Source organism: Diadema antillarum, unplaced genomic scaffold (assembly GCF_040938485.1).
Source record: "Diadema antillarum isolate AM-2024a unplaced genomic scaffold, OU_Dant_1.0 scf00000001, whole genome shotgun sequence".
In the NCBI taxonomy this organism is placed as follows: domain Eukaryota; kingdom Metazoa; phylum Echinodermata; class Echinoidea; order Diadematoida; family Diadematidae; genus Diadema; species Diadema antillarum.
The window spans coordinates 3097747-3111197 of NW_027270890.1; the positions used below are offsets into that span (position 1 = coordinate 3097747).

Consider the following 13451-nt stretch of genomic DNA (forward strand, 5'->3'; position numbering starts at 1 on the left):
GATCTCACACACAACGGTCAGGTCGTCACCGACAAGGGGGAGGTCACGGTTGCTGGGTGTGAACCGAATGGTCACTGGTTTCTTTACATCTGAATGGAGAAAGCAACATAACATATTGCTAAGTACAATCAAACCAATCATGATCATAAGAATGGGCACAGGTAAGCATGCTATGATTTTTTTTACCCTGAAAGTGCTTTGTTTGCCATACATTGGCACAGATGTCTGCAAACTAAATATCAATGAATTCAGATTACCTATTATTCCTCTAATCCATATTGTTTCAACATGGCCTTCCTGTTGGACTGAGGCACATTGCTACACCTTAACCCGTTAAGGACGAGTCCCGAGTATACTTGGGCAAGCATCTACGAGAAATGCATGTTGTAGCAAAATCAAACCGTCGTCAACGGGTTAATGGGCTTGCTAACTTTATAGCTTGGTATAGTTTGAATGGATTACATGGTACTGAATGCTGTTGAGGAAGCATGGCAAGTGCCTGAAACATACAGAGTTAAAGAAAGCTCATGTAATGTTCAGCAAGATGAAAATTTAGTCCAGTTGACAGAGGGCTCCAATAATAGAATAGTTACTGGTTAATGTATTGGTAGAGGATTTACCTCAAAAGAGGAATGGGTAATGAAAACAATGGAAGAGAAATCAACCCGGTGTCTACGGGAACTGGTTGGCTCCTGTTTTGAACCAATAGGAATTCTAGTAATCTCGGAAGCAACATAAATACTAGTGAATGGATGATTTCCTGAAAACAGGATGCTTACTTTCACAGAACTGTCCTTCATGGTCCATATCACACTGGCAGACTCCATTCAGGCAGGAACCTCCATTGATACAAGCAGGTATGCATTCTGAAGTTTTGTCATGTTTGGGAGAGAAGCATGGGACATAAAAATAACATTAGATGAATTTAATCTCCAGACCCTTCTGCTTGTTCATCTGCCTGCTTCCTATTCTGTTTATATTCAGAGATGTATTCCTTTATTTCCCCTCACCAAAATAACACTGTTACTCTCTATAATTTATGTTTTACAAGGTAAAATATTTTGTTCAATTTGAAACTTTTTTGTTCATAGCAATCTTTGCAGTTTAAAACTTTTCAAAACCATCTGAATTTCTAACTCTATCGCTGCTCTCAAATTTGGTAACATACTGACAAAGACTCAAGTATATGTTTCCTATTCAGAATGGTATATCAGTGTAAAATTCCTTCCTAATTTGGGCAGATTGACTGAATTTTACTACTTCCAACTAATCTCTACCCAGTTAAATGATACATTAAAATTCAGATTACCGCTTTCATACTTCTCCAATGATATTCGCCCAAGACTAGATTGGCTTAATCGACACTGCCACAGCACCACTGCATGTCACCATACCTCTGTATTCACACTGGGGCCCAGAGTAGCCTGGTGGACAGAGGCATATCCCATCTGAACACGTTCCTCCATTCTGACAGTCTGGCACACAAGGCATTTCTAGGGTAAAGCACAAAATGATACAAATTCATGATTTGTGATGTTACAGTAAGAAAGGTAAAAAAAGAAATGCACATCAAGCGCTCATATTGTATGTTAGTGTTGTCCTCTGATTTTGAGTTGACTAGAATTTCTTCTCGGCTAAGAAAAATGTTGGTGTGACTCTGCATCAATGCAAAGAAACCACACTTTTAAGTGTACAATTCAATTCATGTGAATATACATTGTTTAAATCATTTGAAATTATACAGTATTAGTACATGAGAAAGGAGTCTCGATTAGGGCCTACTGGAGAACATGAAACATTGATTCATCGAGGTGAACATACTGCACTCTGGCCAGTCCTTACCTTTACATTACCCCCCCCCCCAAAAAAAAACAAACAAACAAACAAAAAAAAAACCAAAAAAAAACCAAAAAAAAACCAAAACCAACAACAAACCAACAAACAAACCACAAAACGAAACAAAACAACAACAACAATAGCACTATTTAAATATCTACTTGTCACTGTTCATTCTGATAAGATGTCTAAGCACTATATATCATACATAGGTACCTACAGTACATCTAACATTCATGTCCTACTAGCCTCACAAAAAAAAAAGTGGTACATGGGACTATCAATCAGACTTGATACATACTGTAAATGATGACAGTGAAGGAGCTGGTGTAGGAACCAATGACACACGTGTAGATGCCTGAATCTCCTCTCTCCACCATGCGGATGCTGAGCTGGGTTGCCGTGGGCGACAGGTGCTGGCTGCTGATATGTGCCGCTTCTCCTAGGGACAAAGAAACCAAGACAATAGCTATGTACCTCCACCATCTGACATTTAAATATTTGAAGAGTTTGTTCGCAAAAACCGATAAGTCCATATTAGCCAAATGGAGATATTTGCGATTAAAGGTCAAGAAAAATAAAGAGAATAATAAGACTAGATATATCGCTATGGCGACTGATATGCCTCCGCAATAATTCATGATTCTCCTAATAGGTCTATAGTACAATGTCTTGACAATGTGTGATGACAGTTTCACACAATTGGCAAAATATCAAAATGACCGGTTTGACACATTTAATGTGCTGAATGTTCACTTTCCTAGAACTAGGTTCAATTGGATGAATGATTAAAATGTCAGAGTGCAGGTATTTGGGGAACTGATGATTTTTACTTGACTTTTGGCCCTTTTATAAGTTTAAATGCATTTAGTTTCAAGGTATTGAGAAAAAATATAATTTCAGTATCAAATGGGAAAATAGCATTATCTAAACCTGGCCTTTGACCTTTGACCTCACAGTTCCAAAGAGAATCACTGTTAGGTTGAACATGCATAAATATGTAAGTTTCATGATTATACCTGAGTTACTTTTGAGATATGGAGGAAAAAGTGCAATTCAGCACTTTCACTTGACCTTTGACCTTTTGACCTTTTGACCTTTGGGCAAGAAACTTCCCACAGAATATATATTGGGTAATACATGTATACATCAAGTTAAAAAAAAAAACCTTTAGGCATTGCATAAATATAAGGAAAGTAGTGATACAGTGCCGACCGCGGGAAACGTCACGAAAACCCCTAGGGCAAATGCGGGAAGCCCTTTCGTCCGGGCGTACTAGGTAATACGCGGGCGTTTGGACGCGTACAGACGAGGGAAGTCGCCCGCACTTTCACGCTCGTCTAAACACCCGCATTTGCCCGAGCGCTCCAGCGCGGAATTAATGATATGAAAATCAAACTCTCCCGTCAACCATCGGCTACATGAAGGAAATTAGCTGAAATCGATCCGCGAAAACCTTTTGAAAAGTATCAGTAATTTGCCGGATGTTTGCTTTTACGTTCGAAAGTAAAATAGTAACCATAACATTCAGCTCCCGAATATGCTAAAGCAAATGTCGAATGATCCCTTTGACGTTTGGAAATGAATAACAATAATACTCCGTACGATGATTAAATAAATGTCGGATGTTTGCTTTTACTTTCGGAAGTAAATAGCAATAACATTCATCTCCGGAAGATGCTAAAATAAATGTCGGATCTTTGCTTTGACGTTCGGAAATGAATAACAATAATATTCAACTCTGTACGATGATAAAAATAAATGCCGGATGTTTGCTTTTACGTTCAAAAGTAAATAACAATAACATTCATCTCCGGAAGATGCTAAAATAAATGTCGGATCTTTGCTTTGACGTTCGGAAATGAATAACAATAATATTCAACTCTGTACGATGATAAAAATAAATGCCGGATGTTTGCTTTTACGTTCAAAAGTAAATAACAATAACATTCAGCTCCGGAAGATGCTAAAATAAATGTCGGATCTTTGCTTTGACGTTCGGAAATGAATAACAATAATATTCAACTCTGTACGATGATAAAAATAAATGCCGGATGTTTGCTTTTACGTTCAAAAGTAAATAACAATAACATTCAGCTCCGGAAGATGCTAAAATAAATGTCGGATCTTTGCTTTGACGTTCGGAAATGAATAACAATAATATTCAACTCTGTACGATGATAAAAATAAATGCCGGATGTTTGCTTTTACGTTCAAAAGTAAATAACAATAACATTCAGCTCCGGAAGATGCTAAAATAAATGTCGGATCTTTGCTTTGACGTTCGGAAATGAATAACAATAATATTCAACTCTGTACGATGATAAAAATAAATGCCGGATGTTTGCTTTTACGTTCAAAAGTAAATAACAATAACATTCAGCTCCGGAAGATGCTAAAATAAATGTCGAATGATCCCTTTGATGTTCGGAAATTAATAACACTAATATTCAACTCCGTATGAAGATTAAACAGATGTCGGGTGTTTGCTTTTACTTTCGAAAGTAAATAGCAATAACATTTGGCTCCGGAAGATGCCCAGAAAATGGCAGATGATTGCTTTTTACGTTTGGAGGTGAATAGCAGTAACAGTCTGCTCCATATAATAAAATAAATGTCGGATATTTGCTATTACATTTCGAAATGAAGAACAGTAACATTCAGCTGCGTTTGATGGTAAAGTAAATGTCTGATGTCTGCCTTGACGTTCAAAATGAAAAAACAGTAACATTCGGCTCCGTACGATGCTAAAATGATTGTCGGATGTTTGCTTTTAAATTTGGAAATGAATAACGGTAATGTTCTGCTCCGAACGATGCTAAAATAAATAACAGATTGTTGCTTTTACATTTGGAACTGATTAACGGTATCAATCGGCTCAGTTAGATGCTAAAATAAATAGCGGATGTTTGCTTTCACGTTTGGAAATGAAAAAGGATAACATTCAGCTCCGTAAGATGCTAAAATGAATGTCGGTTGTTTGCTTTAACATTTGAAAATGATTAACGGTAACATTCGGCTCCGTAAGGTGTCAAAATACTAGTAAATGTTGGATGATTGCTTTTGCGATCAGAAATGAATAACGGTAACTTTAGCCTCTTTACAATGCTAAAACAAATGTCGGATAAATCAGATAATTTTGCTTAACATTCGACGTCGTGCGATACCAAGTTGATTGCATAAACCTTCGACACTTCGTTGCTGCTCAATTTTATTTGATCTCGACATTATGGACGCTATACCTATTTGATTTAATTGTCCTTATTTTATCAACTTTCGACATCAGCCGCTACTTTATAGTTTTCTCGATCACTAACGTCGGACGGTATGACCTAATCAACTTTGGACATTGGTCGCTATTTAATAATTTCATCAACCTTACACATCGGTAGCTATTATTCCGATGTTCGTTATTCCGAAGGCTCTCTAGTCCGAAGATTCGTTATTCAGAAGGTATATTGTTCCGTTAATTTCATTTTCGGATTCATGAATCTTCAGAATAACGAACCTTCGGAATAACGCCACAAACGTTCGAATTAACGAACCTGTAGGTTTAGGGAATTTGTGTGTTTCGAATTTAACGACCCTTCGGAATTACGAACCTTCGGAATATTACGAACAGCACCCATCCGATTATCAACCTTCGACATCGATCGCTGCTTACTGATTTTATCAACCTTCGACGTCGACCGTAAATAACGTATTTGATTGACACTTTCGACGTCGATCGCTGCACATTAGATTGGCAAACCGTCGAAGTGTCGATCGCTGCCTATTTATTTACTGGTTCCCCAATTTCTGACTTAGTTACTGATTTAATCTACCTTCAACATCGGTCGGTCATTATATTGTAAGTGGCCACTTATTGTCTCGAGCTTGATATTTCCCAATGGCGTCCACGTCTACACACACACACATAAAAAGAAAGAAAAAGATCTGAGTCTTAAAGGTCTAACGAGGCGTGAAAGTCCTTGTGTGATGCTTTTAATTGTGTCATTCACAATAGTGTCACGGTCCCTAAGATGGATGAAAGAGGCGCAGATCTTAAGAAGCCACTTGAGTTGAAGTTTAACACCGTCTGTCTATTCTTAAAGTACACGATTTGTAGGGGGAAAAAAAAGACAAAGAGAGGGAGAAAACAAAGAAAACGTAGGAGAGAGAGAAGGGTATGGCGAAACCACCAGAGTGGCATTATGTAATCAACAAAGCTGCGTTTAACTTCACTCGAGTCCCCGAGAAGTGGTACTACACGTGCATGCATAATGTTTATCTTGGATACATGTACTGTAGGTACCCTTCTCTCATTTCATGATAAATTGTTTATACGTATCACATAACTATGTCAATGCATGTTTACGTCGCAATTTGTCCAATCGGGGTTTTCCCTCTTTAAGGAGTGCTTGCTTTCCAAGAAAAAAAAAGAAGGATGAAATTAATGATTATGAGCAAAACTGAATGCATTTAAGCAGCGGAATCGCGCTACATCAATAGCACTCCAAAATCTTCGAGTGATCCCGGAGGTCACTCCGAGTGAAAATGAACATTTTCACTCAAAATTCACTCCAATTTCACTCTAAATTGACTCCGTTTTAAATGTATCCACCCCTTCAAGTGTGAATGTTTTCATTTTTTTTTTTTTAGAGAAAGAGAGAGAGAGAGAGAGTAGGCCTACTGTGCATTGGAATACGAATCTCTGCTGTGCAGCGATATTATGATCGCTATAAAAACGATCAGTTCGATGAGCAAAGCACGTGCTTGCCCTGCCAGCAGTGAGTGCGCCATGTGGTTCTAACATACTCATCTTGTGTGCCCAGCGTGTTTTTATCACAGAACTCTTGTGTGTAGAGTTCTGTCGTTTTTACGTTATGGTCAATTCATGACGTGTGAGTGCTTCGACTTGACGCCTGTGAGATTGACAGGTGCCGTTTACGAGAATAAAAACTGTCAGTAGTGACTATCAATCCCAAAATTAGTTGCTATATAATAATCAGACTAATTACTTAAATGTAGAGTTACATGTAGTTACATGTATTTCGAATGACAATGCGCACATCCCCTTTATCATCACACTTTTGATACGGCGGACAGAAGGCCGTTAAATTTCATTTCAATGATTCGATACAATCATAGCTTTTAAAAGGTCCAATTAAACAAATTGGATATGAAATCACGGTTACAGCTCGTTATTCCGAAGGTTCGTTAGTAAGGTTCTTTAGTCCGAAGGTTTGTTAATCCGAAAATGAAATAAGGTTCGTTATTCCGAAGGTTCGTTAATCCGAAAATGAAACAAAGCTCGACTTACTTCGAAGGTTCGTTACGGACCCTATATCATTTCGGATCCTATATCATTTCGGATCAACGAACCTTCGAGATAACGAACCCTATTTCATTTTCGGATTAACGAACCTTCGGAATGACGAACCCTATGTCATTTTTGGATTAACGAACCTCTATGGTTTAGGGAATTTATGTGTTTCGGATAAACGAACCTTCGGAATAACGAACCTTCGGAATAACGAACAGCACCCGAAATCACAACGTCTTTATCTTGTTAAGATATAAGACAAAAAAAAAAAAGGTCCCTCAGTTCATGAACTTGCAATGTTTCTTTATTGCGTGTGTTTCTAGCTTGTATTTGGCACTCACGGAATGAATGCGCGTACAGTATATGGTAGGCTACATACTCGTGCTCTTGTTGTTGCTGAACATTTCCCCTTCACAGTGATTGTGTGTCATGATCGTTCAGTATGTTCAGATGGTGTTAGTGCGTTGATTAAAATGTTACCACAATAGATGCACGTGTGCTATAACAACGATCTGAGGTCTTTGCTACGCGCTGCTTTCTTGTTTACAAACATTGAATCTTGGTGAACTTAATTCACTATCGTCCCCATGCTAACATGCAAAAGAAGAAAACGCTTTTGTTCTTGTTTATGTGTACCATGCAGTGAACAGAAGGTAGACCTGTAAACTGTGCCGCTAGGCCCTAGCTGTAGTTTGCACTTTGACGGATTGTCACTGCTCGTCTACTATTCGAAGCGAAATGAAAATCAAACTAGAGATCTCGTGCTGTATACTTTCTCGTACTGTGTACTATATACCATATTTAAAATGCAATTTGTGGTAGTACTTGTCAACGCTGTGTTTTTGGCTCAAACTTTTCTCTCTCAAACTTACTTGGTTACGCAGGGGCGGATCCAGGGAGGACCGCAACCGGCGCCCGCCCCCCCCCCCCCCCTTTATTTATTTTTTTTTTTTTTGTTGTTGAAACAAAAGAAATGTAAAAAAAAAAAAAAAATGGGGGAGGGGTGCGTGCGCCCCCCTTTAATTTTGTAAACGCGCCCCCACTTTACGGAATTCCTGGATCCGCCCCTGTTACGGGATAATACCTATCAGAATTGTGATTTTGGTGCAAGCTGCATGGCAGTATTGATTTTGAGACACTTCTATGGTCCGTCAGCACCTGATTCTCTTTATGTGACGATGTGCACGTGAAAAGCATTCAAACTTTCCCATGTTTTTGCTCTTGCGTTAAAGGCGTATTAATTCACCACGTACATGAAACAAAACCCCCATAGTTCTGAAATGTGAGTTATAGGGATAGAAACAACCGCTGGAAAAAAAAAATTGAATCCGTATGATCGAAAATACAGTACACTATGTGAACGGTTACAGTTTGCTATTCCGAAGGTTCGTTAATCCGAAAATATGAGGTTTGTAACTTGTTATTCCAAAGGTTCATTTATCAAAAAATGAAATAAGGTTCGTTATGCCGAAGGTTCGTTAATCCGAAAATGAAACAAAGGTCCTAATTCCGAAGGTTCTTTACAATCTATAAGAGAAATACTGATATCTCCTTATATTCTAGGCTTTATTACAAAAAATTATGTAGGATGCTTTGCACAACGGACCTATTATGCATCACATGTGATATCTAAAACATCTTTTAAATCACTGCTCCCAAAGGTAAACATATGACCTTTGTGTATCTACTCGTTTGTGTGTATGTGTGTACGTGTGTGTGTGTGTGGGGGGGGGGAATAGTTTCCTCCTTCTTCTTCTGTTTTGTTAGAGTTTATCTTAGTTGATCTTGATACAGTGTACCTCTTTCGGTGCGCCCTTTCTCTTGTTATGTCACTTCATCTGTTTCTACATTTTGAAGCAAAGTAATTTGTTCAAGCATTGTGTATGTCCTCGTAACCGTAATGTGTCATTTTGCTGCGATGAGTTGGTTCTAGTAGGCCCTATTATCGCTGTGAGATGTAATTTTTGTAATAACGTGTTGAGAATAACAGATTTTTGTTTCTGAACGAAAGGAAAATGACGGAATTGTTTTGATAACCAATGTGGATGACGTGTTGAGAATTCTGATTCCTCTTTCTGAACGAAAGGAAAATGACGGAATTATTATTTTGATAACCAATGTGGATGACTACCTTCTATAAGTGATTTTGGTGTGAAAAGAGAGTTTGCTCAAAGAAACGCTTCTCATGAATGGTCAACGAAACAAAATACATCATACAATGCAACGTGACTCGCGTGCATTTAGCAAACGAAATGTCTAGACCTTTAAGTTCAAGTAAAATGCATAAAACACAGAATAAGAAAGCAGACAAACTAACAAATATGGAATTAATGACCGCAGACGTAACGTAGGAAAACCTGACACCTATGCTTGAAGAAATTCCCACAAAAGCAGAGCGCAAGATAAAAGAATACATGTGCGTAGTCCATACAGGTCGTGATGCGCTCGGTCGAAATGCGTATGTCGCAGTAAACGAAATTTTAGGCATGTCTGCACATGTATATATAAATACTTGAATTCTACATACATTGTATAGTTTTATCTTTACAATAATATATAAAACAACCCCTTTCCGCATCCCTAGAAGTCATAAAAGAAAAAAAAAGAAAATCGCCCTTAAAGTTCAGGTTATGTTCAAGCTCACAACCCGTTCCCCCCCCCCCCCCCATGATGCAACAGTCCTGCTTAGCGACGGCGTTAACGCTTCATCGCACACACATAAATGGCGACAGCTTGGGTGTGTGAGAAAATTCATTCTTAAATGGATGCACCCCCATGGCACTCAGGATTATCACTGACCCTCCTATGCCTTTTGTCTATCCACCCTCCTGCTTTAATCCCCCTCCCTTCACCTGTTGGCCTCCTTGCCCATGACCTCCCATCCTCTCCTTTTGTTTTCTTTGTTCCGTGTCCCTAGCCTGTCCCTGACTGTTCGTGTTGTGTGAACTTCTTTATAATGTGATTGCTTTCCCTGCCTGATTATCATTTTGCCTCTGACGAAGATTCTTCTGGAATCAAAAGCTCAGGCCCCTTTAGAGTATAGACTCCATTTTAATCCTTTGGCACGCCACTGATATTCGATAAGCAGTTTTCAGCATTTTTGTGTTTGTTTGTTTTGTTTTTGTTTTGTTTTGTTTTGTTTTGTTTTTGCTACAGATAATTAGCCAATCACAAGACAGATATAATTCGATTCTAACCAATACCAAAATACGGTTGCCTGAATGTAAACTTTGGTGTGTTTGTGTTGTGTGTCGGCTGCAGTGTAGTTTGAAACAACAGAAACAGAAAAAAAGAAAGAGGCACGCAATGTGTGCTATATACGAAAAGCCTCATTTACCGAGAAAGTTGATCGCTTCCATTCTCCTCCCATGGCATGTTGTTGTCAATGGAAGCTAAAGAGAATGCTTTTAGCAAGTATACCAGTACCTAAAGAGGACCTGAGGAACCCGTTGTTTTGAATGCTGTGCTCGGTACGAGTTCAAAACGCAGTCGAAGTTATCAGAATGCCATTATAATAGAACTGATAGCTCTATAGAAAACTTGTTTAGGTCAGTAAAGGTTGCTGTAATGCAATCTTTGTGGAATTGACTCATTACATCTGAGCATTTTGAAAAACGTGTACAGTACTTTCGTTTTGCATATAAATGTTAAGAAATAGTTTGAACTATGAAAATAAAAAAGTATGGTTACTTCAACGATGTTGAATAGTTCGATTAGCCGTGATGCATAAAGTGAATTCATGAATTCATCTGACTAATCCTTACCGATTGATGATCACTTCTATAAGCCAACAGTTAAGCTGAACTGCTTTGGAGTGATAAGACAGGTAAACGATGAAAACTTGGTACATGTTGTATGCTATTATAATTATTATAAAATCCTGTAGCCAGAACTGATTTTACGATCATCTTTAACCTTTCAGAAAGTTCCAGTTTTCAACTTAAATAGTAGCGATAGCTTGTAAGAGTAAATTAGCATCCCTCTGACTATTTTTGGTCAATATGCATACTCTTAACCCTATTCTAACTGGGTGGGGGGGGGGTCAAATGGGTCAAATTGACCCCCCCCCCCACGTTTCGCGTCACGATTCTGCAACGCGCAAAGATTTTGCCGCGTCGTTTCACAACTTTTTTCATTGAAGTCTTCCGCATATTTTGAGACCAAATTTGCGACGTCTGAGTACACCGTTCTGAAGTTACGTAATGTTATGCAAATGCATGTCAACCGGAAAACAGCTCAAATTCATGATATCGTGTGCAAATTGAATGTAAATTGTGTTTTTGGGGTTAAATTGATATAAATTATAGTATTTCATCTTTGAACCATTGAAATTAATCAATTCTATATAGTGTAGATAAGCCTGAAAAAGTGCCTGCAACAAATTTTGAAAAACAACAGAAAACACAAGGTCGAACAATCAATAAAATACATAAGAAATTAACAAAACAATAAAAAACAAAAGAAATTGGTTTTGACTGTGCTTTATTTTTAAATGAAAATTGGTTTATATGTCTTGAGGAATTTTGACACAAAAATTTAGCAATACTTCAGTCTTTTTTATGGAGTTATAGGTGAAAATATGATTTCATGCACAACTTTGCATAATCAATTTATTAAAAATAGAAAGGCAATATTTTTCTATTGTATGACCATGTAATCTTGTAGTTGACATCCAGCTCTATCTTCAGGAAAAATTTCGCAGCGATCGCGCGATCGGTGGCCGAGATCTGAAGGGGGGGGGGGGGGGGGGGGTCACCCCCAGTAAAAACTCCTCCCAGTTAGAATAGGGTTAAGCCAGCTGGACAGAGCGATCAATGGGCGCGATTATCACCACGCGTGGTTAACCTAAACAATGCTCGGCCGGCTTGTTCGGTTTCAGTGTTGTTTATTTCCCCCTTTTAAAAACGAAGGTTCCTTAGTCCAGCCATTGTTTTCGCTTCCTGCTCAAGACAGTTCAGCAAAGCTGAAGTTTAGATCACTAAACGGCGACATGAACTCATGATGATAATAGGACTTAGATCACAGCCGAAAGTGCGCTCCTTCATTACTCTAGAATGAGAAAGAATACCCTGTCTGTGTTCAAAGTTGGGTTACGGACGATGAAAAAAAAAAAAGGTTTGAATCATGAATTGTCGGATGACGTCGGCAGATTGATGATATAAATATTAGCGTATCATGGGAAAGATTAAGTAATGATGAGCCCAATGATATCGCAGGGCTCCAAACTAATTTTTATTTTTGACCACCAAAATCATTGATTTCTATTTTTTTTTTTGGTGGCCAAAAAAATCAAGAAAAACATAGGAAAAACTAAATCGGTCCTACTAAAAACAATTATTAAGCATTACTGACGTGACAGGTACCCATGTCTAAAATAAATGAATACAAAAGTAGATCATCTCAATCACCATTATTCTGAATTCTAAGATTTAGCAAATAGGCTTATAGATAATTATAAAAGTTGATGCCTATGCTATTAGGTGGTCATAGCTTACTTTTGGGATGAGAAAGTGGGAGCATTTCCAGATTGTTTGTTTTAGCATTGTAAAGAGCCGAAAGTTACCGCTATTCATTTCTGATTGTAAAAGCAATCATCCAACATTTACTATAGTATGTTAGAACCTTACGGAGCCGAATATTACCGTTAATCATTTTCAAATACACTGTATAAAAGCAAACAACCGACATTCATTTTAGCATCTTATGGAGCTGAATGTTACCCTTATTGATTTCCGAATGTGAAGCAAACATCCTCTATTTATTTAAGCATCATACTGAGCCTATGTATACCATTAATCATTTTCAAATGTGAAAGCAATAATCTGTTATTTATGTTAGCATTGTACCAGAGCTGCCAACCGTTCCGAAAAATTCGTATACGAAAAATCGAAGGGAATACGACAATATGAAAACGTCCTTAGAAAGTACGAATTCACAGTGGGGCAAAATAATGGGTAAAAATATAGCAAACGCACGTCGCATGTGCCATGTTATCTGTATTCAGCTGGGATATCGATGCAACGCGTACGCACCGTATGTGGAAAGCGCTGAATAGAAAAATGTGCGCACACGCATATCGCTGCTTGCGTACTGTGTACACCGAACAGAACTTCGCGCGCGTGAATCCCTGTCGCCCACGGACCCTGGATGTTTACATGGATCGCCGTGGTATCCCAATTAGCCAGCTGCCACTACAGTACCGTATGAGGCGGGGTGAAAGCGTCCCGTTGTGCAATGTCTGCTTCTTTTTCTCTTCTTTTCATCCTCTTGTCCCTTGCCTCCCAAGTACGAAATGATTTTTAGAGTGTTG

General features: G+C 38.3%; 1 protein-coding gene across 1 annotated transcript in view; it reads right to left on the bottom strand.

Annotated features, from left to right (window-relative positions):
* Nucleotides 1-1344: 1344 nt before the first annotated feature.
* LOC139722132 (uncharacterized) overlaps nucleotides 1345-13451 on the bottom strand; it is a 51300-nt gene continuing 39193 nt past the window's right edge. The window contains exons 33-34 of the mRNA XM_071633483.1: nucleotides 2138-2278; nucleotides 1345-1493 (exon numbers count right to left, since the gene is read on the bottom strand). Of these exons, the coding sequence (XP_071489584.1) occupies nucleotides 1345-1493; nucleotides 2138-2278 (290 nt within the window). The remainder of the gene's footprint in view (nucleotides 1494-2137; nucleotides 2279-13451) is intronic.